This window comes from Ursus maritimus, unplaced genomic scaffold (genome assembly GCF_017311325.1).
Source record: "Ursus maritimus isolate PB19 unplaced genomic scaffold, ASM1731132v1 scaffold_19, whole genome shotgun sequence".
Classification (NCBI taxonomy): Eukaryota; Metazoa; Chordata; class Mammalia; order Carnivora; family Ursidae; genus Ursus; species Ursus maritimus.
Genome location: NW_024424341.1, coordinates 57,747,584 through 57,773,914, shown reverse-complemented (window position 1 = coordinate 57,773,914; position 26,331 = coordinate 57,747,584). Strand labels below are relative to the sequence as shown.

The window sequence follows — 26,331 nt, the reverse complement described above, 5'->3', positions numbered from 1 at the left end:
CTTAAAAAAAAAAAACCCGACCCAACTCTATGTCAAATTACGCCACCGCCCCTCAGCTTAAAATCCATCTGTGACACTGGGCAGATCTTAAAACATAGGAGAAGATACATGAACTCTGTATTTTGTATTCAAGGTTTATTTTAGCACCATTTGGTGTCTACTCATGTCCATTTTATAAAGCAATGCATGTAAGATTTAAAAGGATGTGTGGAAATGAGCAAAGAAAGTCTTTGGCAATATGAAAAGATTTCCTTTTTTAAGATTTTATTTTTAAGTAATCTCTACACCCAACATGGGGCTCAAACTTACAACCCCAAGATCAAGAGTTGCACACTCCGCCGACTGAGCCAGCCAGGTGCCCTAAATATGAAAAGATTTCTAAAATAGCCCCTGAAGGGGCGCCTGGGTGGCACAGCGGTTAAGTGCCTGACTTCGGCTCAGGGCGTGATCCCTGCCTTCAGCTCAGGGCGTGATCCTGGCGTTATGGGATCGAGCCCCACATCAGGCTCCTCCGCTATGAGCCTGCTTCTTCCTCTTCCACTCCCCCTGCTTGTGTTCCCTCTCTCGCTGGCTATCTCTGTTAAATAAATAAATAAAATCTTTAAAAAATAAAAAAAAGAAAAAGAAAATAAAAATAAAATAGCCCCTGAAAAATGCAAGGTGCAGAATGGTATATATAGCATATCACTGTCTACATTTTAAAAAGGCAAAAATATACAGTCGATTCCCCTTATTTGCCGAGTTACGTTCTTTGTAGCGAACTGTGGACACGAATTAGCAAATGCAATCGAATGCGCTTATGGGAAATACCAGGTTTTGTTCCTGTGAGCCTCTGGTCACATTTTCATCAACTGATCACTACGTCACCTCGTTTTATATGTTTCTGTTCAAAGACACCTTATCTAATATATAATGTTGCTTCGTTAACGTTGAGCTCACGGCCAACAGCGCTCTACCTCGAGCCTGAAGGAGGCTCATCCGATTTACGTGTTTTGTCCGTGAGACACACTACAGCCTTCTTGCACTTGGCGATACTAGCCAGCATTAAGCACTATGCTGGGGGGGGCATTTTAGACAGTGAAGCCACCAAAAAGAAAAGCACAAAAACATGAAAAATGTGGCACTCAGTAGCAGGCGAAAAGGAGAAAAGGACACTGGGTTACGGTATGAGCTGAGACAGGAAGACAGAGCACCGCTTTGCTGACCCTCCCCTGTGTGTGCGCTGGACAAGTCAAACTTTCCACCCCCGTGAGAATGACACGATGATCACAAAAGCACCAGGAGTACCGCTCTTGGGGGTTACGGATAAATTACTGAGCAGGTGAACTCGCAAATGCAGAAACCACAAAAGAGAAGTGACTGTACATGCTTGTCAGCACAGAGCTTCCCGAAAGCTCCTCGTGAATGGACAGTGCTGCCCCCTAAAGGACATCTCAGGAACTCCCAGGTCGGTTGGCGTAACAGTGGAGTGTTTCTGAACATCACAGGGCCCGCGCAGGTTGGGATCCAGATGAAGACGCCCCTCCACACCAGAAAGAATTGGCCACACCCCGTGTGACTCCTAAATGTCCCCCTGGACATCCGTGTCCGTGAAATAATGGCTTGTAATGATGAGTCAAATCCCACCTGTGTTATGTATAAACACAAGTGTTTTGTGTTTGGTTTTAATACACAGTGGCTTTTTGGGGGCGGCTGGGTGGCTCAGTCAGTTCAGCCTCTGACTCTTGGTTTTGGCTCAGGTCATGAGCTCAGGGTCATGAGACTGAGCCCGGTGTTGGGCTCTGTGCTCAGTGCAGTCAGCTTGGGATTCTCTCCCTCCCCCCCTCTGCTCAAACTCTCTTTCTCTCTCTCTCAAGTCAATCAATCAATCAATCAAATCTTTTTAAAATATTACACAATGGATTTTCCAGGAGGGTAGCCACTGTGAAATCTGAGGAAAGACTGTGGTTGGTTTTGTTCAGAATTTTATCAAGATTCGGGCATCACCTCAGAACTCTGTCATCTCCGACAGCAAAGCGGCCTGTGGCATTTGAGCGGACCCTGTAATATGCCTACCTCAGGCCGGGTCTGTATCTGCGGCTCTCACTGCGACACTACAGATCAGCGCCCAGCTACCCCATCAACGACACATTCTAGAACAGTTTCTGCGACTTACAGGTTCAAATGACAAGGGAGCAGAAGGCTGGCTGAAGACAAAGCATAAGCTGACACCCTGCAACCTTCCTCCCCCTTCCCCATTCTTGGGTGGGACAAGTGTGACATTCTTCCAGGAAGCCCCCAACCATCTTAATGCTAATGCCTTGCTAGAGTGAAAAACAATCTTAACTTGACAATGGCAAGGCCTCCGGTATCCTGTGAATCTTCTTTAACATATGAAAGTCCTTTCTCAACCTCCCTGTTTTCTTACCTCCCCCAACCCCACAGTATATAATCAGCCACCCCTCACAACCCGGGGCAGCAGCTCTTTCTGCCCACACATCCTGTCCCTGTGCTTTCATAAGCCACCGTTTTGCACCAAAGTCGTCTCAAGAATTCTTTCTTGGGGGGCGCCTGGGTGGCACAGCGGTTGAGCGTCTGCCTTCAGCTCAGGGCGTGATCCCGGCGTTATGGGATCGAGCCCCACATCAGGCTCCTCCGCTATGAGCCTGCTTCTTCCTCTCCCACTCCCCCTGCTTGTGTTCCCTCTCTCGCTGGCTGTCTCTCTCTCTGTTGAATAAATAAATAAAATCTTTAAAAAAAAAAAAAAAGAATTCTTTCTTGGTTGTGGGCTCCGGACTCCACCCCCACGAACCTCACCTCACCGACAGTCCAAAACTACATCACAAATGGACACCGACTTATTTTCACTCACTCCTTGCCAGGTCCTATTCCAAACACTTACAAATGAACTCATTTAACCTTCAGAACAACAGGGAGGCAGGTCCTATGATAACATTTTACACGTGGAGAATGGAGTAAAACCCCTTCACAGACGGGAAATCAAGGCACATTTCGGGAGCCAACTTGCCCGAGATCATCCAGCTTGTCAGCAGCAGAGCTGAGATGCGAACTTGGGCGGTCTGACTCTGGGGTCGGCATCCTTAACGGTGGTGCTTCCCTTTCCTTCCATTCCCAGCATAAAATTTAAATGTAAATGCATACATAAAGCCCACATTACAGAAAAGCACACCAATGACACTCGTCAGGCTTGATGAGTTTTTACGAAGTGGATGCACCCGTGGAGCCAGCCCCTCAGAAGCCCCCTCCCCTGGGACGCCTGCATGGCTCAGTCCGTGAAGCGTCTACCTTCAGCTCAGGTCATGATTCCAGGGTGCTGGGATGGAGTCCCCCATCCCGCATCGGGCTCCCTGCTCAGCGGGGAGCCTGCTTCTCCCTCTCCCTGCCACTCCCCCTGCTTGTGCTCTCTCTCTCTGACAAATAAATAAAATCTTTAAAAATAATAATAATAATAAAAAGAAGCCCCCTCCCGACCACTCACTGAACATGGACAAATTTCACAGTCACGGGCTGGAGTGGAAGAAGCCAGACATTTGTACCAAGTTCAGGAACAAGTGAAACAACTCTACAGCGTCTAACAGCGTAGACTCACACTCCGCGAAGGCGGGGGGGTCATTCTGGGGACGGGAAGGGGCACGAGGGGGCTTCTAGATGCTGGTTATACGGGGTGTTCACTTGCAGAAAGCCCCAGATGTGTAGGCTCGGGGCACATTTTTTGGTGTCTACACTCCTGCACTGTTTACTTAGGAAAAGGGGGAGGGGGAGGGGGAGGGAGGAGCACCCTCCTGGGAGACTCCTGCCAAAAATGTGTAACCTGAATCTAACCGCAAGGAAACACGCCCAGGTTGAGACAAAACAACTGATCTGTAATCTTCAAAAGTGTCGAGGTCACCAACGATAAGGAAAAAGTAGTTCCAGACAGACGGAGAGGAAAATGTGCTAGGTACGTGTGATCGTGGCCCGGGGGAATGTGTGTGCACACACGCACACGTGCATTGTGTGTGTGTGTGTGTGACTTACAAAATCTTTTTTGCTATAAAGGACATTGTTAGGCAAACTGGCATAAAGCCTGTGTGTTATAACATTTCTGTTATGTTATAAAGGACATTTCTGTGTGTTATAAAGGACATTACTGGGGTAATAGGGTCTGTGAATGAGATGATAATGCTAATTAATGGTACCGTCCTGTGGTTGCATAAGAGAACGTTCTTTAAAAATACGCAGACAGGGGGCGCCTTTGTGGCTCAGTGGTTGAGCATCCCACTCTTCCGCACGGGTCTTGATCTCACAGCTGTGGGTTCAAGCCCCGCGTTGGGCTCCGCACTGAGCGTGGAGCCTACTTATAAAAAAAAAAATGCACTAACAGATTTGGCAGGGTGGGAGGCTGAACAGTAGCCCCCCAGAGAGGTCCACATCCGAATTCCTGGAACCTGGGAATGTTACCTGGCAGAGCAAAATGGACTTCACGGATGTGATTAAATTAAGACTGCTGAGATGGGAGATGAGCTCTGCATTACCCAGGTGGGCTCCAGCTGCAGGGTCCTTATAAGAGGGAAGCCAGGGGAGACGGCCATGGAGCAGAGGTCAGAGTGATGTGCTTGGAAGCTGGAGAAGCCAAGGAAACGGATTCTCCCCTTGAGCCTCCAGAAGGAACCAACCCTGCCCATGAGACTGATTTTGGACTTCTGATCTCCAGCACTGTAAGACAATCAGCGTGAGTTGATTCAAGCCGCTGTGTTTGTGGTCGTTTGTGACCGGTCACGGGAAGCTAATACAAAGGGTAAAGGGGAGTCTCGCTGTGCACAAGGTCCCTGCACGGAAGGTCCCCCAGCGCACCTGTGCCTCCGGCCCCGCCGCCAGCCCTTCCCTCCGTCTCACCAGACCATCACCCGCCCTCAGTGTGAAGTCTGCTGGGGTGCGGCTGCACGCTCGTCCACACCCCTGTTCTCAAACTGCTCATAATAACTAATTCAGAAGACAGATGAGAAGCAAATGTGGCAAGATGTTAGCACCCGGCGAATCTTCGAGAAGAGCGCGGCAATGTTTCGTACCCTTTCTGCAACTTTTCTGTAAAGCTGAAATTATTCCAAATGAAAAGTTTTTTGAAGAAACCCTGAAAACAGAAGGCAGGTCACTGGCCCGGCTTCAAGAGGCTTTGCTCTGAAGGACACATGGGAAACGGTGGACAGAGTAGCTTCCTGGGAGCCAGGACAGCTGAAAGATTATATTCTTTTTGAGTTTCATACCTGTTGAAATGTCAGATCTTGTCCAGAAAAAAAAAAGCTGTTAAGGAAGGACTTGGTGTGGGGCACCTGGGTGGCACAGCGGTTAAGCGTCTGCCTTCGGCTCAGGGCGTGATCCCGGCGTTATGGGATCGAGCCCCAGATCAGGCTCCTCCGCTATGAGCCTGCTTCTTCCTCTCCCACTCCCCCTGCTGTGTTCCCTCTCTTGCTGGCTGTCTCTGTCTCTGTCGAATAAATAAATAAAATCTTTAGAAAAAAAAAAAAAAGGAAGGACTTGGTGTCTAGAATTAGGGCAATTGTGCATATGGCACAAATGGCCGCACTGTGTGCTGGACAATGGTGAATTTTACGGTACCTGGATTCTCTCTCAAAGGAAAAAAAAAAAAGGCAGATGGCGTCTTCATTTGGGATGAGCACTGTACAATGAACAAATTTGTTGAATCCATATGTGTATACCTGAAACTAACGTAACATTCAATAATAAAAAGAAGTAAAAAAAAACCCCAAAAAACAAAAAACACCCCAAACCAGGTTTTGGTATAGTCTGCAGGGCACGGCAGGGTGTGCAACAATTAATAATTTTTCTCCATTTCCACTGAGATCATACCTCCTTGTAGAAAGTATCTGTTCCTTACTCATCTGCTGCCTGTGTACTCTGCAGACAGTAGGCGCTCTATAAATGCTTTCATGAACGAACTTGAGCTTGCCTGTTCCCAGGGAAGAATTCCTTCCGTGGTCCCCAGTCCTTCTGGGATTCAATTTGAGCCCCTGTCCCCGACCCTCCCAACGCCTCCGGCCCCAGGGTCCCCTCGCTTATTCCAACCAGCCACCCCAGCCCTCTATCAGCTTCTCCAAAACTCTTCTTGCCACCAGGCCTTTGCCTTGGCAGCTCCCTTCCCCTAGATGCCGCCAGCACCATCTATGCCTGGTTAGCTCCTGCCAGACGGTCAGTGCTCAGGCAAGGGCTGCCTCCTCCAGGGGCTGCCCTGACCCTCCCGAGGCCGCGCTGGAACACTGTGACACACGGTCCCTGCTCCATGCACCTTCCAACAGTCACCCTCCCCCCGGTTCAGCTTTAATCCATTTGTGAGATTCGATGCTTCCGGGTCTGAGCATTCCACAGGTCAGGGGCTGGTTCTGTCTTGGTCACTGTGAATTTCGCCCAGCGCCTGCAGAGGTCTGGCCCACAAACCCCATCACGGGTTGAATGAATCGATATATTCATGAATAAAGGGCAAAGAGTTAACTAATGGAGGATTCATATATTACTGGATGTGAGAGTTTGCTGTGTGATCTTGGACAAGCTGGGTGACCTCCTGGGCCTCAGCTTCCCTGGCTGGGCAGTGAGAGGGGCTGGGCTCAGAGATCTCTGGTTCTGCCTGTCTGGGGTTGGGGGGACTGGGTGGATGGGGACAGCCCAAAGCCCTGGCAGTTCTGGGAGTTTCCCAGAGGACAGCAGGGCACCTCCGAAAAGATAAATAAACAAAGACATCTTATAGACCCACAATGGCATCATCACCTAACAAACTGAACGGTCATTCGTTCCTTAACCTCTGCTCAGACCCAGGCCTGACTTAAGTCCCCACAGTGGCCTTTAAAATGGCCTCTGACAGTTTGCTTAGGACCTTGCATCGGTGCCAAGCTCCCGGGCGAATCTGACACCTGAGAAGTTGGCAGTTAGCTCTTGCTGGTGACTTCCGACCAGCTGATTGCAAGCAAGCCCGGGCCTGCGGAGGCAGGGGCGTGGGGCTGGTGACGCCGAGTCCTGCTCACTGGAGCGAGAGCACGCCTCCCCAAGTGCCAGGCTCCCTGCTCAGCCTCTCGGAGTGGCATTCATGGCGCCAGCACTGGTGAAGACGGGAGAAGTGGGGAGGAGGGTGGAGGTCCTGCTTGGACTGGTCCCCAGTGCTCTGCGCTCTGGGATCCCCACTGGCGACCACCTCCCCAGAGATGGGCTAGAAAGCTTCCCAGAGGGGCCCACCTGCCTCTCTAGAAACGGATCATGGGGCTTTGGAGTCAGACCCGGGTTCCATCATCTCCTTGTCAACTGGGGTGAGTCGTAGGGCGGACACCCCACCTCCCTAGACCACTGTCTCCTCTTTTGTCAAAAGGAGTCTATGAAAAGGCGACCACGGGACACCTGGGTGGCTCAGTTATTAGTTAAGCGTCCGACTCTTGGTTTCACTCAGGTCATGAGCTCAGGGTCGTGAGATCGGGGCCCGTGTCGGGCTCTTGCTCAGCATGGAGTCTGCTTGTCCCTCTCCCTCTGCTCCTCCCCGTGCTTGCTCTCTAGCTCGCTCTCTCTCTCTCTCTCTCCCCCCCAAATAAATGGTAAATAAAACGTTAAAAAAAAAAAAAAAAGGTGACTGGCTGGCTCCACTCCTTGTAAGTAAAACACCAAATAAAACAATGAGACCCCATCCACCTACGCCAGCAAAAGCCAAAAAGCTTACAACAGTGGTTGCTGGCATGCATGTAGGGAAACAGCACTCCAGCGACAGGGTGGGTGGAAATGGAGACTAGCGCCACCTTCTGGACGGTGATGAAGTGGATTCTCCACAATTTAAAAAACACTCGGAGCCAGGGGTGGGAGGATGGGGGGTTTGAGGCAAAACCCAAGAAGCCACAAGTGAGTGACTGATTATTGGACCTGGTGCCCATAATAAAAAGATAAAAATCAAAACTATTCAGCAATAAAAAGGAACGAAACGCTGACATACGCTACCACATGGATGAACCTGAAACCGTCACACGGAGTAAAAGCAGCCAGCCACAGGGCCGCCGTGTCGTGTGATCCCGTTTACATGAAAGGGCCAGGATGGGCAAATCCACAGGGACAGGAAGCCGACTAGTGGCTGCCAGTGGCTGGCGGTGGAAACCGGGAGCTGACAGACCCCAAAAGGGTGCGAGCTATCCTCTTGGGCTACTGAAAAGGTTCGAGACTCGCCTCTGGAGACGGGATCCCGACTCTGAATAGACTGAAAGCCCCTGCCTTGTACACTGTCACCAGGTGAGGGTTAGAGTGTGTGAATTCGAGCTCAATACCGCTGTCACACTTCCATTAAAGCCGGATTAGAAACAAAAAGCTCACCTCCTCCTTAGACCCAGCATTTCGCTTCTAAGAGCTGATCCTACCCTTCTTTTGACACATGAGCACAGAGAGCTACTTACAAGGATATTCTTGGCACTCTCTTTTGCGGGAGGGGATTCATTCTAATAGCAACGGGTGCAAACACTCTAAAGGTCTGTCTGCAAGGGACAGAGGCTGGTTAAAAGAATCATATGCCATTTAAACAATGAAATCTTATGCAGACACACACACACACACACACACACACACACACACACACTGGAGTCTACATACAAAACCAGAATCATCGCTAAAATTTACTGTCTGCTGAGAAACGCGGGGCACAAAGTTCCTGGTGCAGGGGTGACGAGCTGAGTCCTTAACCCCAGGGCCGGCCCCTGATGTGCCACGTGGTTTTCAACTACTCGTCCCCGTATCTGGGATGGTCCTGGGAAGAAGGTTAGGGAGATGAGGTTCACGCAGCGCAACAACTGCGGGGGACCTTTTTTTTTTTTTTTTTAAGTAGGCTCCACGCCCAGTGTGGAGCCCAGCGCAGGGCTTGAACCTACAACCCCGAGATCAAGACCGGAGCCGAAATCAAGAGTGGGACGGACGCTTCACTGACTGAGCCACCCAGGCGTCCCTGCGGGGGACCTTTTAAATTCAGCACGGAAATGTCTTACCGTTTTTATTACTGGTACCGCCGAACATCAGCCCTGGTACCGGAGAATGCCTCGTTTTATAGAAAAATAATGGGGCGCCTGGGTGGCTCCGTAGATTAAGTGTCTGCCTTCAGCTCAGGTCATGATCTCAGGGTCAGGGGACTGATACCCTGCTCAGCGGGGAGCCTGCGGCTCCCTCTGCCTGACAAAGGAAGAAGGGAGGGTGGGAGGGAGGGAGGGAGGAAGGAAGGAAGGAAGGAAGGAAGGAAGGAAGGAAGGAAGGAAGGAAGGAAGGGAAAATAATGTGTGTCCTTTCTTAGATGTCTAAAATATTTCTGGAAGGATGTGCGGGAAGCCAGGGGAAAAGTAGGGCTCAGGGCCCTGCCGGAGACCTGGTTTCCACACTACGACCTTTGGCACATTCAGATTATGTCATGCAGGTATATGTCACTTCCAAAGTCTTGTTTCAGAATTGCAAAAATCACTGCTGCCCACCACGCCCAGCACGCAGCAGCGGGGCAGCCACCGGGAGGGTTACTTGAGGTGACCTGTGTCAGGAATCCAGGCCCCCACTGTGGCCGCCATCTGGATTTGTTTGCCAGCTGCCCCGGGAGGAGAGCAGAGACGCACAGGCGGAGGAAGTTTCGCAACCACAGTTGGGAAATCCAGCGGGGGAGGCCTGGGACCCTGTGTCAATAGGGCCGAAAAGTCCGGCCTGTTTGCAGCCCGGGGAGACGGCCAAGCTGGCGCTCCCTCGCTGGCTTGCTCAGGTTCCAGCCCTCCCAGTTGGCCCTGGAGCCAACAATAGCTCCCAGGGCCTCCCGCAGTGCCAAGAACCGAGGAGAAAGAAACCCAGCCGTTCGGCTCCGCCCTAGACATTGGGGGTCTCTCTCCACCGGACTCAAAGTGCTTCCAAACAGTGAACAGTCAGGCGGTTGCAAAAAGACTGGGGTCCACCTATGTGTACTTGTTACGGGTCGGATCGTACCCTCTCCCCCCAAAGCAGGTATGTTGACGTCCTAACCCCCAGACCCTCCCGGAGTGTGGCCTTCTTTGGGTATTGGGTCATTGCAGATGGAATTCTTTAAGTCAAGAGCAGATCACAGTGCAGTAGGGCGGCCCCTAACCCCACACGACGGGCGGCTTTATAGAAGGACGGGAGTTTGAACACACAGATGCGCGCACGGGGAGAAGGCACGTGAAGATGACGGCGGAGCTCGGGTGATGCTTCTCCACGCCAAGGAACTCCGAAGTCTGCCAGGAAACCACCAGAATCGGGGAGCGAGGCAGGGAGCAGACAGATTCTCCCAGGACGGAGCAACCCTGCCAGCACCTCGAGCTCAGCGTTCTGGCTTCCAGAACGGGGAGATGATCCATTTTTGCTGCTGAAGGCACTTGGCCCGCGGTGCCGTGTTAAAGCGGTGCGAGCAAACAAATACAAGACTTCCGCAGAACTACCGTCAAAACACACGATCTGGTGAAAACCGGTGGGGGCAAAGCATCACCACACGGGTGATGAGCCGAGTATTTCGCTCCAGTGCCGCCCAGTGCAGACCAACCAGGGCCACAGTCAGGGTCTTCCCTGCACCTTTGTTTCAGCCTCCTCCGGGCCTCCAACGCGTCCTCCATACAGCTCAAAGGGGCCTCTGCCCTGCTCCCAGCTCTCCCATGGCTCCCCGGGGCCCCCAGAACAAAGTCCCAGACCCTCAGGCTGGTGTTTGAGGCCCGCCTGCCTTGGCAGGTCCATCTCCTCACCCCTCGGTCACACACTAGACTGAATCCACTCTAGAAGCTTCAATTCCTCAAACACGCCATGCTTTTCCTGCCCCAGGGCCTTTGCACAGGCTGTTCCCCTTGCCTAGAATGCTTTTCTCTCTCTTTTCCCTAGTAAGGGAAACTTCACGAAAGCGGACTCGGGAGGCTGGAAGGGGAGGCTGGAAGGGGGAGCCACACCACTCAATGTCAAGTACAAACACCAACAGAAGAATCCTCAACAGGAAAGAATCCTCAGTGACAGGCCCCAACAGGGAAAGATGCACACTGCATCTCCTACAAGAAATTGGCCGCCCAAGCAGCTCGCCAGAGAAACCGTCAACACCCTGAACTCTTGCTTTTCTTCAAAGGACTTTCGTTCAAAACAACCTCTTCTGACTTCCTTCTCTTCTCCGTAAGATAAAGTTCCCGTCCCTTGCTAGATTCCTGTCCTAGCTTGCTTATTCCAAATTACAATTCCCCGCTATTCCCGAATAAATCCATTTTGCTGGTAAAATAACCCACCGTTCTATTTAGGGGGGTAACACCCTACTAGCACCAGTGCTCACCCTCTCAGCTCCTCAGGCCTTGGCTCAGAGGTCACCATCTCTGTGTCCCCTTCCCGATCCCCTCCTTAAAGCTGTACCTCCTCCCTCCTCCCATCCCTGTATCTTTTTCCCCAACCAGAGAGGACTGCCTGTCCAGGTTCCCTGCCTGCCCACGTGCTGCCGCAGCCCCACCCTTCGCTGGGGCTCAGGGCTCACTCACAGGTGATTTCGTCCGGGGTGAATCCCAGGACCCTCAGTGACTCCAGCGTCTCGTGGAAGAGCTCCCGCTCCTGGCTGGGAGAGGATGACGGCCCGTTGGTCAGGAAGCGGTAGTGGGAGCAAGGCTCCAGGAGAAGTTCAGCTGCAGGGGGTAATGAATGGAAGCCAAGGTCAAGGGTGAACTGTGGAGTCAGACTTCCGTCCCGATGGCCACCCCAGGGGCAAGTGTTCACCTCCCCCACTGGGGAGCTCGGTCTCTTCCTCTGTCAAATGAGGACCCTCTCCTCACGGTTTGATGGGAAGGGCCAGGCGTGGAGGGGGTGCTTAGCCCACATCGGACCCTTTTGCCGTCCCTCCCTCCATAGAGATTGTCAAGTCCTGGAACTGCCCAGAGCAGGCAAGAGCTGCAGAAGCAGCGGGGCCGCGGGTGCCTGAGCTAGCAGAAGCCGTGGGACAGCAGGGCTGGTGGCAGAAGGCGTGTGGGTCCTGGAGCCTGGGTGAGGAGGGGCCGGGGGGGCAGCCAAGGCTATGGGGGAAGGAGCCTCGGGACAGCAGGGGCCCCCGTAAAGGAGAGCCCTGGACTTTCTTCAGCCAGAGGGCGGAGGAGCAATGAGGAGACAGGAGGAAGCTCAGACAGGAGGCAGAGTAAAGGGCGCGGTGAGGCGGCAGGTGCGGCAAAACCACACAAACCAGGCCCACCAGGACCACAAGGCAGCAGGAGCTGCGCCAGAGCTGGAGTCGTGGCGTCACCCGTGCGGAGTAAGCAGAGGCCCTGCAGTGTCAGGAGAGAAGGGCTGTGAGCAGCAGCCAGGGGGCCACGCAGCCGGTGTGGGCGAGACCCAGGAGGAAGCTGGGACCAGAGAGCAGCAGCGACGGCCAGCAGCATGGGCCAGGGGCGCCGAGGGGCCGGGGTGGTGGCATTCTCTCCTCGGTCAAAGTCACAACGTCAAGGTCACGATGCGGCAGAAACCAGGGGCAGCGGACTGCGGGGGCGGGGGGGGGGGGCACCAGAACCCACAGCCCAGCAGGAGCCTGACCTAAAGCAGGAGCTTGACAAATCTTACTGCCTCCCAGTTCCTCCTCCTGGGGCCCAGGGAAGCCAGAGGCCCACACGGGGCTCCCCTCTGCCCCCCGCTCCCTGTGAGCCGCAGCACTGACCTCTGAGCTGCTCCCCTGCGCCTCCCAGCAGCTGGTAGAAGATGTGGAAGCTGCACTCGTCCTTGGCCTGGCGGATGGCCCGCGACTTCTCCAGCAGGTCTGGGCGGCCTGGAGTCAAGGTCCCTGCAGGCGAGGGGCGGTGGGGGGGGCGGCGAGGGGAGCCCACCCAGCCCCCTCGACCCGTGCTGCCCTCCTGCTATCCTGTGAACCGTGGAGTTGTCCACAGCCCAGGCCTTGGGCATGTCGCTTAAGCATGCGTGCCTCAGTTTCCTTATATGTGCAAGAGGCTCAGTGTAACGCCCACGAATGAGTTGCTGTGAGGGTAGATGCGTTGTTCTGTGTCAAACACCAGAGCAGTGCCTGGCTTGAAGCTAACTATGGCAAAGAATATCTCTGGCCACTGTTACCCTGCCGGCCTCAGTTTCCCTATATGGAGAGTGGGACTACCGGCTCCTCCCTTCTAGGAAAGTCACATGGCACGTTCACACTCTACGAATTGGCAAGCCACCTTAAAGTAAAATAAAACTCCTGCTAACCTGTTCACCCCTCCGTGCCCCTGCTCATGGACCACACAGGACCCATTCGCCATGACAGTCATAACGCGGGACCTACCTCGGGGAGCCGGGCCCAACAGCTGCTGCAAACCATGGACCAAGCCCCGGGTCGCTAACCTGCTCGGGTAAGGTGGGGAGGGCTTAGGGAGGGGGTCCCAGCAGGCAGGGCGGGGTGGGGGAAGCACACGCCCCGAGGCTCGGTTTCTTCTTCTGTTAAATGGGCTGGTAAGGGGCACGGGGATGAGGAACTGGGATCACACAGGGAGAGCTCTCAGACAGCACGAGGAGCAGAGCAAACCCTCAGGAAATGGGAGATGCCCATCTGCGAAGGCCTCCTACAAAACCCCTTACATCCTACATCTGCTTCCCAGCCTTTCCCCAGACCACAGAAGGCTGTGGGCTTCTCAGACACCTCTGGGGTGTGGGCATGTGGTTTATTGTTAATACAGCTGACATGACGATTACTACTTAGCAACCAAGAATATTAACATCGATAAGGACATTGCTAATTTACTCCAGTCGTTAACTCCTAATGATGGCAGCTCGTTCTCAAATACTTACTATATGGCAGGTGCCGTGCAAAGAATTTGACCCCCATTGCCCTCCAGCTCTTCGAGGGCAGGTTCTAGGATCCTTCCTCTTCCACAGAGGGGGAAACAGAGGCACAGAGAGGTCAAGTAATGTGCCGAAGGGCTCGGCCTCAAAGTGGCAGAGCTGGAATTCAAACCCCCGGTGGGTATGATTTCTTTGCCCATTCTCTTAAATTCTGCACTCCTGGAACTCCAGGGCTTTATCTTTTAAATTCCTACTGAGCTGAGGGGCGCCTGGGTGGCTCAGTCGGTTAAGCATCTGCCTTTGGCTCAGGTCATAATCCCGGGGTCCTGGGATCGAGCCCCACAGCGGGCTCCTTGCTCAGCAGAGAGCCTGCTTCTTCTTCTCCCCTGCCCCTCCCCCCACTTGTGTGCTCGCATACGCGCTCTCTCTCTCTCAGATAAAACCTTAAAAAATAAATTCCTACTGAGCTTGCATGCTGCCTGTGCAGAGCAGGGCTGACACCACAGGTCTGAGATGGCCTGCTCTGACGGCCGCCACGACCGCCAGGAGGGGCTCCCCGTGCCCAAGCTGCTGGTGCACACAACGCGATTTCTGCTAACACCTGCTTTCCTGAGGAGAGTCTGGAATTTTGATACGTGCCAGGCTGAGGGCGCTGACGTGACTGGTCCCCACGAAAAACCCCGGGGCGCTGACGGAGTCTCTAACGAGCGTCCCTGGTGGACAACACCTCACACGTGTCTCACGTCTCGTTGCCCATCCTGTGTGACTCCTGGGGGAGGGGACTCTGGAAGCTGGCCCTGGTCACCCCCCCACTTGGCCCCACATGCCTGTTCCCTCTGCTGCCTGTGCTCTGTGTCCTCTCTCTGTGGTAAGCCACAGCCGCCCCACAGCCCCTCAGCAAGGCCACGGCAGTCCTTCCCTCCCCTCTCCACTGGTGGGGGGTGGTGCTGGATCTATGCCTTCCCGAGGTTCCTTTCCCTTCTTCCACAGGGGGAAACTGAGGCATGATTTCTGACCATCAGGGAGCCAGGCTTCCCCGTGTGTGTGAACACCTGTGAGATCCCAAGGGCCACCCTCCTCGGCCACCAGGTGCCCCCCTGGGGCTATGTGAGGATACAGGTCTCGATGTTGGCACCCACGATGTACCCGGCCACGTCGAAGTTGATGCGGATGAATTTGCCCTGGAAAGGAAGGGGGTGGGAGTTAGCTGAGGGTCCTCTTCTCCACGGGGGACCTGAAGAGCACCCCTAACCCACACTCACCCCTCCCAGAGCTAGTGCTGCATCTCGGACCTTCTCTCTCCCTCCATCTGAACCCCGCCCCAATTGTGAGGTCCCAGCCAGGGGCTCCCTGGGGAATTCAAGGTCTGGGCCCCTTTGACTACTTTCCTCAGGACCCAGACCCCCAGCCCCTCCTCCCTCAGACCCAGGAGTCCTGCCCCCAGCCCCCTCCTCCCTCAGACCCAAGAGTCCAGGCCCCCAGCTCCTCCTCCCTCCGACTCAAGAGTCCAGACCCCCAGCCCCTCCTCCCTCAGACCCAAGAGTCCAGGCCCCCAGCTCCTCCTCCCTCCGACTCAAGAGTCCAGACCCCCAGCCCCTCCTCCCTCAGACCCAGGAATCCTGCCCCCAGCCCCTCCTCAGACCCAGGAGTCCTCCCAGCCCTCCTCCTCCAGACCCAGGAGTTCTGCCCCAGCCCCCTCCTCCCTCAGACCCAGGAGTCCAGGCCCCCAGCCCCTCCTCCCTCAGACTCAGGAGTCCAAGCCCCCAGCTCCTCCTCCCTCAGACCCAGGAATCCTGCCCCCAGCCCCCTCCTCCCTCAGACCCAAGAGTCCAGGCCCCCAGCCCCTCCTCCCTCAGTCTGCCCACACTTCTTGCTTCCCCTTAACCACCCCCAAAGCTCCCGGCAGCCAGGCTCTGCCCTCCCCCAGCACTCACGAATCGGGAGGAGTTGTCATTCTTCACGGTCTTGGCGTTGCCGAAGGCCTCTAGGATGGGGTTGGCCTGAAGAAGCTGCCGCTCCAGCTCACCCTGCGGGGCGCGGGGAGACAGCCAGTCAGTGGAAAGCGGGCCGGGGCGGGGGTCTGTGCCGTAACTGGCTGGGCACACGTGTGTGAGGGGCCTCCGCGTGCCTGTGGCTGGGCCTGCTCTCCCACATCCAGGTCTTGCCCTTCAGTTTACTATGAAGGGAACAAGGAAACATCTCCAAGATACATTGTGGAGTGGAAACAACAGAACATAACGAAAACCCGTGGCAGAGCAACACCTACAACGTGATCCCATTAGTAAAAATAAATCGAGAAAAAACACCACAAGACTCCCACTTCTCCAGGTATAGACGCATGTTTGCAAGCATTTAGAGAAAGGTCTACGAGGACACACACCAAGCTGTCGACAGTGTATGCCACTCCAGGGAAGGAGGACGGAGAGGACCAAAGAGGAATTTTGCTTTATCTTTTTCCGTTGTTGTAAAAAACACGTACTCACGCATTACTCGCAGGATTAATTAAGAAAAAAATCTTCAACCGTCTGGCACATAGTAGGCAATCAAGCGATGATAGCTTCCTTCCCCCACCCGGCTGCTCCAGGGGAGGGATCTTACTCTGAACTTCCCTCCAGCCACCTCAGCATCGGAGCCAGGAGCACAGTAGGTGTTCAGGAAACAGCAACCCCCTTCCCCTCCTAGCGAGGTCCTTGAGGGCATCAACTATTTCTTTAAGTTCCTATGAGCCGGGGCACCTGCGTGGCTCAGTCAGTGAAGCATCTGCCTTCGGCTCAGGTCATGATCCCAGGGTCCTGGGATCGAGTCCTGCATAGGGCTCCCTGCTCAACGGGGAGTCTGCTTCTCCCTCTGCCTCACCCACCCCCACTCATGCTCTGTCTCTCTCACTCTCTCTCTCTCTCAAATAAGTAAATAAAATCTTCTCAAAAAAATAAATTCCTGTGAGCCCTCAGACGCTAGCCTTAATTGGCTGTATACAGGTGGCCTGCAATAATGGCGCTGTGGCTCTCTGGGCCGTGTGACTCCATGTGTCTGTGGGCCCATCTACACACATTCAGCAGATCAGCAGTAAATGACAATTTGGTCTCTTGAGTTGTTTCATCTTGGCGTCTGTGGCCAGTTGGCACACACACAGTAGGACTGCACTAAACAGCAACATGGGCTCCGGGCGTGTGCACGCATAGGGCTGCCAGAAACAACAGCGGGGAGCCCTGTGTGCACACACTAGGGTGGCATTAAATGACAGCACGGGGCCTGGCACGCACACAGTAGGACCACCGTAAGCAGTGGCGCGGCTCCCCCTGCCGCCACTGGTGCCCTGGGGCCTGTCTACTGGGAAGACCGTGGGTTGGGCTGACCCGGGTGGCGTGAGAGGTAGCATGATTCGAGGGGATTCCCTGCTACTCACATAAGACAAGGTGCTGGCAGCCTGAGGAAGTCACGGGACACGAGACACGGACCGGGACACACACCAGGACGCGGCACATGGAACGTGGACAGACACACAGGTGAACTGGCGGTCTCGGGTGGTGGGTGGGGTGGGGAGACATGAGGGGCCGGGGAAGTTGGGGATGTGGAATAGGGTGGCCTTGGGGGAACCATATCATCTGGGTTTGAGTCCTCTCTAGCCCTTCCTGGGTGTGTGACCTCCAACGGGCGACTCACCCCAGCCATGCCTGCCATTTCTCATCTTTAACACGGGAGAACAACACCCACGCACTGGAGTGTTAAGTTCATGTAAGCAGAGAGACTGGTACTAGATAGATGCTCACTGGTGAAAGGAACTGGGAATCGTAGGTCCTTACATCAGGCCTGGCACATAGTAGGTGCTCAGGACTGTAAGCACCTACCGTGTGCCAGGTGCTGTTCTGAGGGCTAATGAAGCCATGAACTGGCCCTTGAATTTCCGTTTCCATCCTGCCTCCACTCCTAGCACTGTCTCAGGCACACAGTAGGTGTGCAGGTGGCATGGGCAGCCAAGAGAAGGCTCACAGTTATGGCTCTCCATAAGGAAGGCAGGGGCTATGGGGAAAAGCAGGGCCTTAGATGGAGGGGGCGATGCTGGTAGCAGGGTCCACAGCATGTCCCGGGACAGGGCACTTACCGGTACTCCTGGCTCCTTCCTGCCCTTTGGTGACGATGCCACGTGGGCGAGATACTGGATGACCTTCTTGGTGTTTTCTGTCTTCCCAGCCCCGGATTCCCCACTATGGGGGATACAAAGGGGAAGCAAAAGGGGTTGACAATGATGCCAGGTAAGACCTGCCCGTTCCAAGCAGAGCCACACACAGCCAGGACCCCACCTCCCCCAGGAAGTCCTTCAGGATTACTCACGTGCAGAGAATGGACTGATCTTCACGATCTGTAAGGGACAGAGGCCGACATGTCACCTGGAGGGTCTCTCTAGTGGGACCCTGACCTCTTACACCACATCCTTTCCAAACGGGTAAGGAAAAGTCTTTTGCCCCCCAAAAGGTGGTTGTTGTTGTTTTTGTTTTTGTTTAGATTTTATCTATTTATTTGAGAGACAGCATGAGTGGGGGGAGGACAGAGGGAGAGGGAAAAGCAGGGAGCCCGATGCAGGGCTTGATCCCAGGACCCCAGGATCATGACCTGAGCTGAAGGCAGATGCTTCACGGACTGAGCCCCCCAGGCGCCCCTCCCTCCAAAAGGGTTTTAACGTGTGATGCTCCTGGATTCTAACACCCCACCCACCCCAGCTTCTTGGTTGCTGTGTGACGCTGGCAAAGTAGCTCTCCCTCTCTCAGCCTGTTTCCTCACCTGTAAAATGGAGCCGAAAAACTCCCAACTGAACAGAATGTAATTCATTCAACAAACTTCCATGTGAGCCCCTCCTGCGCACCACCTCATGCTGGGTGTGTGAGATGCAAAGACAGGAGAGCAAGGTCCTGGCCCCCAAGGCTCAGCCGTTGGCACAAAACAGGCCACAATACAGTAGTGACGGTGACGGGCGGTCCGTCGGTGGGTCTCTGCCCAGCAGAGAGCACAGCGTGGTTCGCGCCATTTCCCCAGCACTCGCCCTGCGTCTGACACGACTGATTACCGACTAAGTGCCATCTCCTAGGACGGTGGGAAATGGCAAAGTCCCTGCCTTCACGGAGCTTCTGCTTGAGTTGGGGGACAAAAAGCACATAAGGTAAAACCGAAGATGATTTGACAGTTGTCAGTGTCTGCAGACATTTCTGGTTTGGTTGTTGCAACCGGAAGGTCCTACAAGTTTCTACTGAGAAGAGCTCAGTAGGTAGGATGCTGACCATCCTACCATGCATGGGATACCCTATATCCTCCAGCCCCAAATGCCAACAGAGCCGGGATTAAGAAGCCCTGGTGTAACGTAATAAGACTGAGGGGTGGAGGGCCAGGAAGGCTTCCCAGAAGAGGTGATGTTTCAGCTCAGCCTTAAAGGATGAGGAAGGAGAGAAAGAGCATTCCAGGCAGAGGACACAGCCAGTGCAAAGGCCCTGTGGTGAGACCAAGAGACAGAAAGGAGGCCAGAGAGGCTGGGGGACAGGGCAGAGCTGGAGATTGTGCCGATGGGTTTGGAGGCCATGACTGAAAGATCTGGATAGTCTGGGGGGCACGTAGGTGGCTCAGTTGGTTAAGCGTCCGATTCTTGATTTCGGCTCAGGTCATGGATTCGGGGTTGTGAAATCGAGCCCCGTGTCGGGCTCCATGCTCAGTGGGGAGTCTGCTTGAGATTCTCTCTCTCCCTCTGCCCTTCCCCCTGCCCCTCAAATAAATAAATAAATCATTTAAAAAAATCAGGATAGCTTTTAAATGGGGCAGGAGGGCTCCAGGCAGGTGGTTTTAAGCCAAAGGGAGAGATGCATTCAGCCTGGTTTGGGAGCCATCTGGATGTGAGTTCAAGGCCCAGCCTCCCCTCTGCCTTGCTTTGTGAACTTGGGCCAGTCTCTAAGATGCTCTGTGCCTCAGTTTCCCCGTTTCAAAAACACGGCTCAAACAGCCCTTACCTCACAGGGCTGTAGTCAGAACTCAGAGAGAACATCCAAAAAAGTTTTTATATACTAGTTAGTACATAATGCTGTTTTGTGGCCTGTTTTCTATCGGGGGCTGAGCCCTGGGGTCTGGGATCTTGCTCTCGCATCTTTGAATTTCTCACACCCAGCACAAAGTGGCACACATAGTAGGGACTCAAATTGTAGTTAGCCGAACGAATCACGTTCTGTTCAGCTAGGGTTTATCGTCTCCATTTTACAGGTGAGGAAAGAGACTCAGAGAGGGACAGTTGCTCTGCTAGGGCCGCACAGAGAGCAAGAGGCTGAGCTGGGGTGGGGTACTAGAACCAGGTGAGTCACACAGCAAAACCCACGACACCCAGCCCAGGGTGAGGATGTGACACACAGTGTGACCTACATACAGGGAGGCGGAGGTCAGGAGCCCTGGGTTCCAGACCCACCTCGGCCACCTACCCACCAGTGGGACTGTAGGCAATGATGGGAATGATTGTTCTGTGCCTCAGTTTCCCCATCTGGAAAGCAGGGATAACAAGCACACCTACTCTATGGGGTGGCTCATTATGAGGTTAAACGTGTCAATCCACGAAAAGTGCTCGGCCCAGAGCAGCCCCTCACCCCTGCTTTATTGTTTGTTTGTTCGTTTACTCATACCTAAGGTATAATAACTAACATATAATAATGGATAAAAATTATTATAAAAATAAGTATATAACAAATCAGATTATATAACCAAAGGAACGAGGTGTCACCAATGATCAAATATAAATTTACAATGTGAACATGAAAACGTTGCCTAGAAACGTGTCCTACTGCATAATGAGGGTATACGATATATTGGATATTATACCAGTGGTTCTCAAACTCGGTGCCGGCATCAGGAGCCCCAGAGGGAGCCCGGGGATCTTGTGAAACCCCCAGAGTTTCTCTGACTTCGCAGGTCTGGAGTGGGGCCCAGGTTTGCACTTGGGACAAGTTTCCAGGTGACGTTAATGCAACCCACACTCAGAACCACCGCATTTTCCGTTATAAACGCATCGTTATAACCCACCATAGAACCATAGCGTATGATATGCGATATAAGTGTAATACACACCATATACATCTACTGCTGCATACTATTGCATGTCATATGATGGTAAGACATAAAGGTTAAAATATTTAATATGCATTTAATATAAACCAAATATTAAAATCGACATGGAATAATTTACAATGATTACAGTATGTATAGTACATGTGAATTATGTCATTTTCCTGGACATCCTTGTACAACCTGCCCAACCGTACACAGTAACCCCACACTGCCCACCATCGAAGGGACTAACGTTAATTCCGTGACGATGTGGATCACGTCAACAATGTAAATATTGAATGAACGAACACTAAGAATGGCTATCTCAAGAGAAAATTTTACAGAAGCCTCGTACCAACTGGCTCCCAGATGATACTGTTGAGAGAAGGGGTGAACAAAGAGACAAGTAAAAAGGGACCTGACTGGTAGGACCCAGAACTTATCCACTCAGCCCTCCATTTGTGCTTCCTTCTGCCCCATGAGAAAGCCTCAGGGTCTGAAATTCTTGACCTGTCATCTTATCCTGACCCCCAGACCAGGCCCCCCCTTGAAGAGACATGCCCAGCAGTCCCAGACCCACACTCACCCTGGAGCATGCTTCGGTAGGCCCCCTCGGTCACCGCATACACGTGAGGTGGCACTTCATGGCGCTTCTTGCCCCGGTACATCTCCACGATGGCCTCCGTATAGATTGGAAGCTGCTTGTATGGATTGATGACCACACAGAAAAGGCCAGAGTATGTCTGCAGCAGGCAAAAAAAGGGGAGGGCCTCAGGTGTCTGTCTGAGGCCCAGGGGACAGCGTGGGACTGCCCTGTACAGCTGGGCAGGTTGTGCACTGCACAAGGACATCCATCAAAGGGGCTGCCATTCATATCATGACAATGTAGATTTGAACATTTTTTACAAAGCCTTTCAGGCTGATGGTAGAAGAGAATCTTTCCAAATTGCACAAAGGTGCTGTATGGATAAGGATTCACCCTGAGAGAGAATGCGGCCTTTGCAGCCAGCCAGACTTGGGTCACAGTTCACTACCACCTGGATGCACACACATAGAAGATGACCATGTGCGAGCTCATCGGCTGCAGCACCCTTTGTAATGGCAGAAGTCTGGAAATGACCTGCATACATGTTCTCACAACGGATTCCTACAATACTCGCGGTGTATAGATAGAGAATTATCTCCAAAGCATTATCCAATAAAGAACCCAAGATGAGGACTGTTTGCACTGAAAGAGGAGGAATAGTTATATTTGTATGTACTTATTCGAATATACATAAAACATCATGAGATATCACAGTATCTGGCCCTGAAACGTGACAGGAACAAGTCTGTGGTTTCTACTGAAAACAGACTCGTGGGCCCCACTTACACTCTCAGGGGAGGGAATGCTACAGTTTAGGATCAAGGGGCGTGAAAATAAAGATGCAATTTTTCTTGCATCCAAGTTCACGGACTTCCTGAATTCGTGCCCACACCCGATGGGCCCCGGGGTTCAGCTCACACAGAGGCACCGGAGCCACAGAGAGGCAGTGAGGATTGCTAGAAAGCTAGCTGGTCACCCAGCTAAACCACCCCAGAGAGCTCCCCGGCTGAGCTGGCCGGAATTAGCTAGCGAAACCAACCAGAGAGGTATGTGCTTAGTGGCCTCGCTAGTAAACGATTAAACCGCTTAGCTAATCGGCCGGCCAGCCAGCTCCTTAGTGGGTTAGTAGTAGGGCTGCTTTAAGCTCCCCAGACAGCTTGCGCTTCTCAAGCTGAGCAGGGTGTGGCCACCATGGGCTGCCCGGCTCCCAGGTGCCAACCTTTTAACGGTGGGAGGGTGGGTGGCCAGCCGGGAGCAGAACAACCGGTTTGCTGGGTGTCTGCCTTCCCTGCCTTGAAGAGCGGCTCCCCGAAGCTCCCGGCTGGCAGAGGGCGGGGCAGCCAGACCACATTCCCTGGGAGGGTATCTCATGGCTGCTGGCGCCCGGGCCCCCACTCCTGGCTGGCGGAGGAACCCACTCCCCATGCCACCCTCCCACCTCAGCCCCCTCCCGCCAGCCACACCTTGTTGCCAGGACGACACCGCCCCCCCCCCCATGGCAACCTGAACTGGCTGCCAAGGCCAGGGAGCAAAGGGCAGAGGCTGGTGTGCGCAGACAGGGCTGGGGACACCTGAGTCGAGGGGGCAGAGCTGGGGACACCCGGTTGGAAGGGTCTGGAGCGGTTGCCCAGCCCTCGGGGCTCCGAAGGCGACCAGCCCTGTGACTCTCTCCACAGTCTCGGTTTCCTCCCCACCTCATTACAGAGGCTCTGGGGATTAAGGGAGATAATGAATAAAAACCAGCCAGCCCAAGGCGGGGCCATAAAAGGCACTCCAACTGTTGGTCCCAAGACTCTCCTGTTACCGATCCCACCTGGGAGCTAAGAGCTCACTCAGACCTCAAAGCCATGTCATCCTGGGTTTCCAGTTGTGTGACTCGCACAAGGCATTTGCCCTCCCTGAGCCTCAGTCCCCAGCCCCAGAAAATGGGCTTTTAATCCTGACCACCTAGAAAGATTCTGAGCATGGCGTGTGCTCAACAGATGGGTTCCCTTCTTGCCCAAAACATCCGGGCAAAGGGACTGAGATCCTCAGGGACTCCAGGCCAAATAGCGTGTTAGTGGCAGAAACTGGGTTTCTGGAGCCCCAGATACCACCCGCCCCCCTCCGGAACTTTCCACCATCACCAGTCAGCCAGTCAAACATCTACAAGGCACAGGCCGCAGACAAGCAGGGGTGGAGCCTGATCACATGTCTGACACCTTCTGGCTGGTGGCTGCAGCAAGCATCCTGAACTTTCTGATCTCACGTTCTCATCGAACGGGGACGGGAACAGCACTTCCACATAGGGTGGAACCATCCACAGGTTCATCTTGTACCTGTGGGTCCCGGAAAGGGCCCTGGAACACTGTGCGTGCTTAATACATTCGTTGTTAACTACCAAGGGGCCGGTGGCTTCCCCTCTCGGAAGTGGGGGAATAGCTGGTAATTCCTACCTCGCAGCCGTGTGCAGAGAGGGGGGTCAGCAAGATCACATCAGAAGGTCTAGAACAGCAGCCGACAGAGAAAGCAGGCACTCACCAAGTGCTAATGGTTATTAGTAAGGCCCAATTAGCTTCCCGTCTAGTCTTCTGGAATCTTCCATCTCGCTTCCATTGGTGAGATCCAGGGGAGTGGCTTGGGCCGAGGCCTCTTTCCCAGGGTTTGCAAAAGCAAGCGAGGACTCAGCAGGGACCCAGTGCGGCCTGGAGAACGTTGCCAACCCCATCCGGGGTCAGGCAGCCCTCAATTCCAATCCCACAATGGCCACCTCAGGCTGAGGGGCTCTGAGCCAGCCACTGGCCCTCACAGCCTTGGTCTCCTCCTTCCCAAATGGGAGTCAGACTTCATAAAAATATTCTGAGCTTGGGATCTGTGACCCTTAACAGGTGGATATTAGGGCCACTCTGTTTATTTTTGTATTTCGATCTCTCATCACTGAGTTAAATGTTCTTTTATTACTCCCATTAAAGTTTTGTCTTTTTTTTTTTTTTTTTTCAAATATCAAACCAGCACTTTTCCTTTGAGGGTGTTAGCTAGGTATTTCAAGATTTTTCTTGGGGGGCCAGCACAAGGCGGTGAGACCCCAGCCCTCTAAGCTGCTGTTTGGAGTGCGATTCTGTGGCCAGCTGCCTGCGTTCAAATCCCGCCCGAACTCTTTCCTATCCGTGTGACCAGGGATCCAAGTCACTTCACATTCCTGAACATCAGGTGATCACAACCGTCCCCGGCCCAGAGGTGCGCGGATAACCCACACTCAGCACTCAGAACAGCGCTGGGCACGTGGTAAGTGCCCAATAAATATTTGCTAGGCACCATTATTATTATTTTTCATTACTATTGTCGACATGCTTTGCCGATCTCTTTAATCCTGTTTGCTCTAATAACGCTCTGGCTGCCCATTAGAACCACCCTGGAAGCTTATTAAAAATACCATTGTCCATGTCACAGCCCCGGAAAGCCTGATTTAAGCAGGGTAGGGTGGGGCTCAGGGGCGAATACTTTCCAAAAAAATTCCCCAGGTTATTGTAACTTGCAAAGACGGGCTTAGGAACCACAGCCCTCCCTACTCCACCTGTTTGCTGTAAAGATTAAATAATGTGAGAGAGACTCAACACTCAACAGGCACGAGGCCACCAGAGTCAACCTCACTATCACCAATCCCATCTTCATCTTGAGAGGCCCCAAAGCAGAGGGACGGTGCCTGCAGCTAGATGACCCAGGTCCCCTAAGTCCCCCCGGGTGACCCTGGTCAAGGAACTTGACCTCTCTGGGCCTCTGTGTTTGTTCAGTCTGTAAAATGGGGACAGAATGCTTTATAATTGGGAAAGTGTATTGAGACAATACATTTAAGAGTACCTAGTGCCTGCTTAAAAAATGTCAGTGTTTATTGTTATGAAATCTCTCCGGGCCTCAGTTTCCTTTTGGATAAAACGGAGCTAATAATAGGCTCTGCTTTGTGTACAGCGAGAGGAAGTGAATGAATATATGGGGAAGGGCATTTAGCACAGAGCCTGGTGTGCAGTTTTCCATACTCGGTGGCTGTCATTAATTTTTACGACAGACCCATGTCCCTTTCTCAAAACCCTTTGATGTGTTCTATTTGAGAATTCGGAATTTTTTAGACTTTAGGAAAAATAATAAGGTGCACGGCATCTACCGTATAATATTCCGGGACACCCCCAACGGGGTCTGCGGCCGTTCTGGCAACCCAATAATTCGTAATTTGGCAACTACGTGTAGGAATAGTCACACGACGCGGGATCCCGAGCAGAAATGGCCTCACGCTACTCAAATTGGGGGCTGAGACCCAGCTCCCCACCCCGGGGCCATGCCCTCCCGGCTGGCGGCCACTTACGTAGATGAGGCCCGAGTAGTATCGCTCGCGGAGATTGTGCAGCACGGACGCCTCGTTGAGGCAGGTGAGCTCGGCCATGTCCTCGGCCTTGCTGAACTTGGGCGGGTTCATGCGCTGGATCTGGTCCCGCGGCAGCCGCAGCCTCCGCCCGCTCTCGGCCAGCTCCACCTCGGCCTCCTCCTCGTCCTCGTCCCGCAGGGCCGCCGCCTCGAACCCGTGCAGCTCTGAGGGCACCCACACCAGGCGACGCGCCGTCCACTCCACCTGCGGCGAGGTGCCGGCGCCCCCTGGCGAGCCACCCACGCCCGGCCCACTGGGCGCGAACAGGTATGGCTGGGCGGCCTCCGGCACTGGGCCGGGCCTGGGGGCCGCCTTCCGCCCGGGCACGGACAAGGTCACTGCCGCCATGGTCTGCAGGGGAGAGAAGGCTGGAGGTCAGGTGGGTCTCTGCCCCAGCCCAGATCCTCCCCCATCCAGGCAGTTCCCTACTGCCTTTCTTCATCAGACCTCGTTTTACACATCTGTAAAATGGGCCCACAGATCTCCTTTATGAATTCCATTCATTCATTCATTCATTCATTCA

The 26,331-nt window shown here is 53.6% G+C and overlaps 1 protein-coding gene across 1 annotated transcript in view; it reads right to left on the bottom strand.

The window, feature by feature from the left end:
* MYH14 (myosin heavy chain 14) overlaps nucleotides 1-26,156 on the bottom strand; it is an 84,751-nt gene extending 58,595 nt beyond the window's left edge. Inside the window, exons 1-8 of the mRNA XM_040634342.1 lie at nucleotides 25,749-26,156; nucleotides 21,413-21,569; nucleotides 18,091-18,118; nucleotides 17,861-17,963; nucleotides 15,693-15,785; nucleotides 14,876-14,939; nucleotides 12,650-12,748; nucleotides 11,493-11,633 (exon numbers count right to left, since the gene is read on the bottom strand). Coding sequence (XP_040490276.1) covers nucleotides 11,493-11,633; nucleotides 12,650-12,748; nucleotides 14,876-14,939; nucleotides 15,693-15,785; nucleotides 17,861-17,963; nucleotides 18,091-18,118; nucleotides 21,413-21,569; nucleotides 25,749-26,156 — 1,093 coding nt within the window. The remainder of the gene's footprint in view (nucleotides 1-11,492; nucleotides 11,634-12,649; nucleotides 12,749-14,875; nucleotides 14,940-15,692; nucleotides 15,786-17,860; nucleotides 17,964-18,090; nucleotides 18,119-21,412; nucleotides 21,570-25,748) is intronic.
* Between the last annotated feature and the right edge of the window lie 175 nt (nucleotides 26,157-26,331).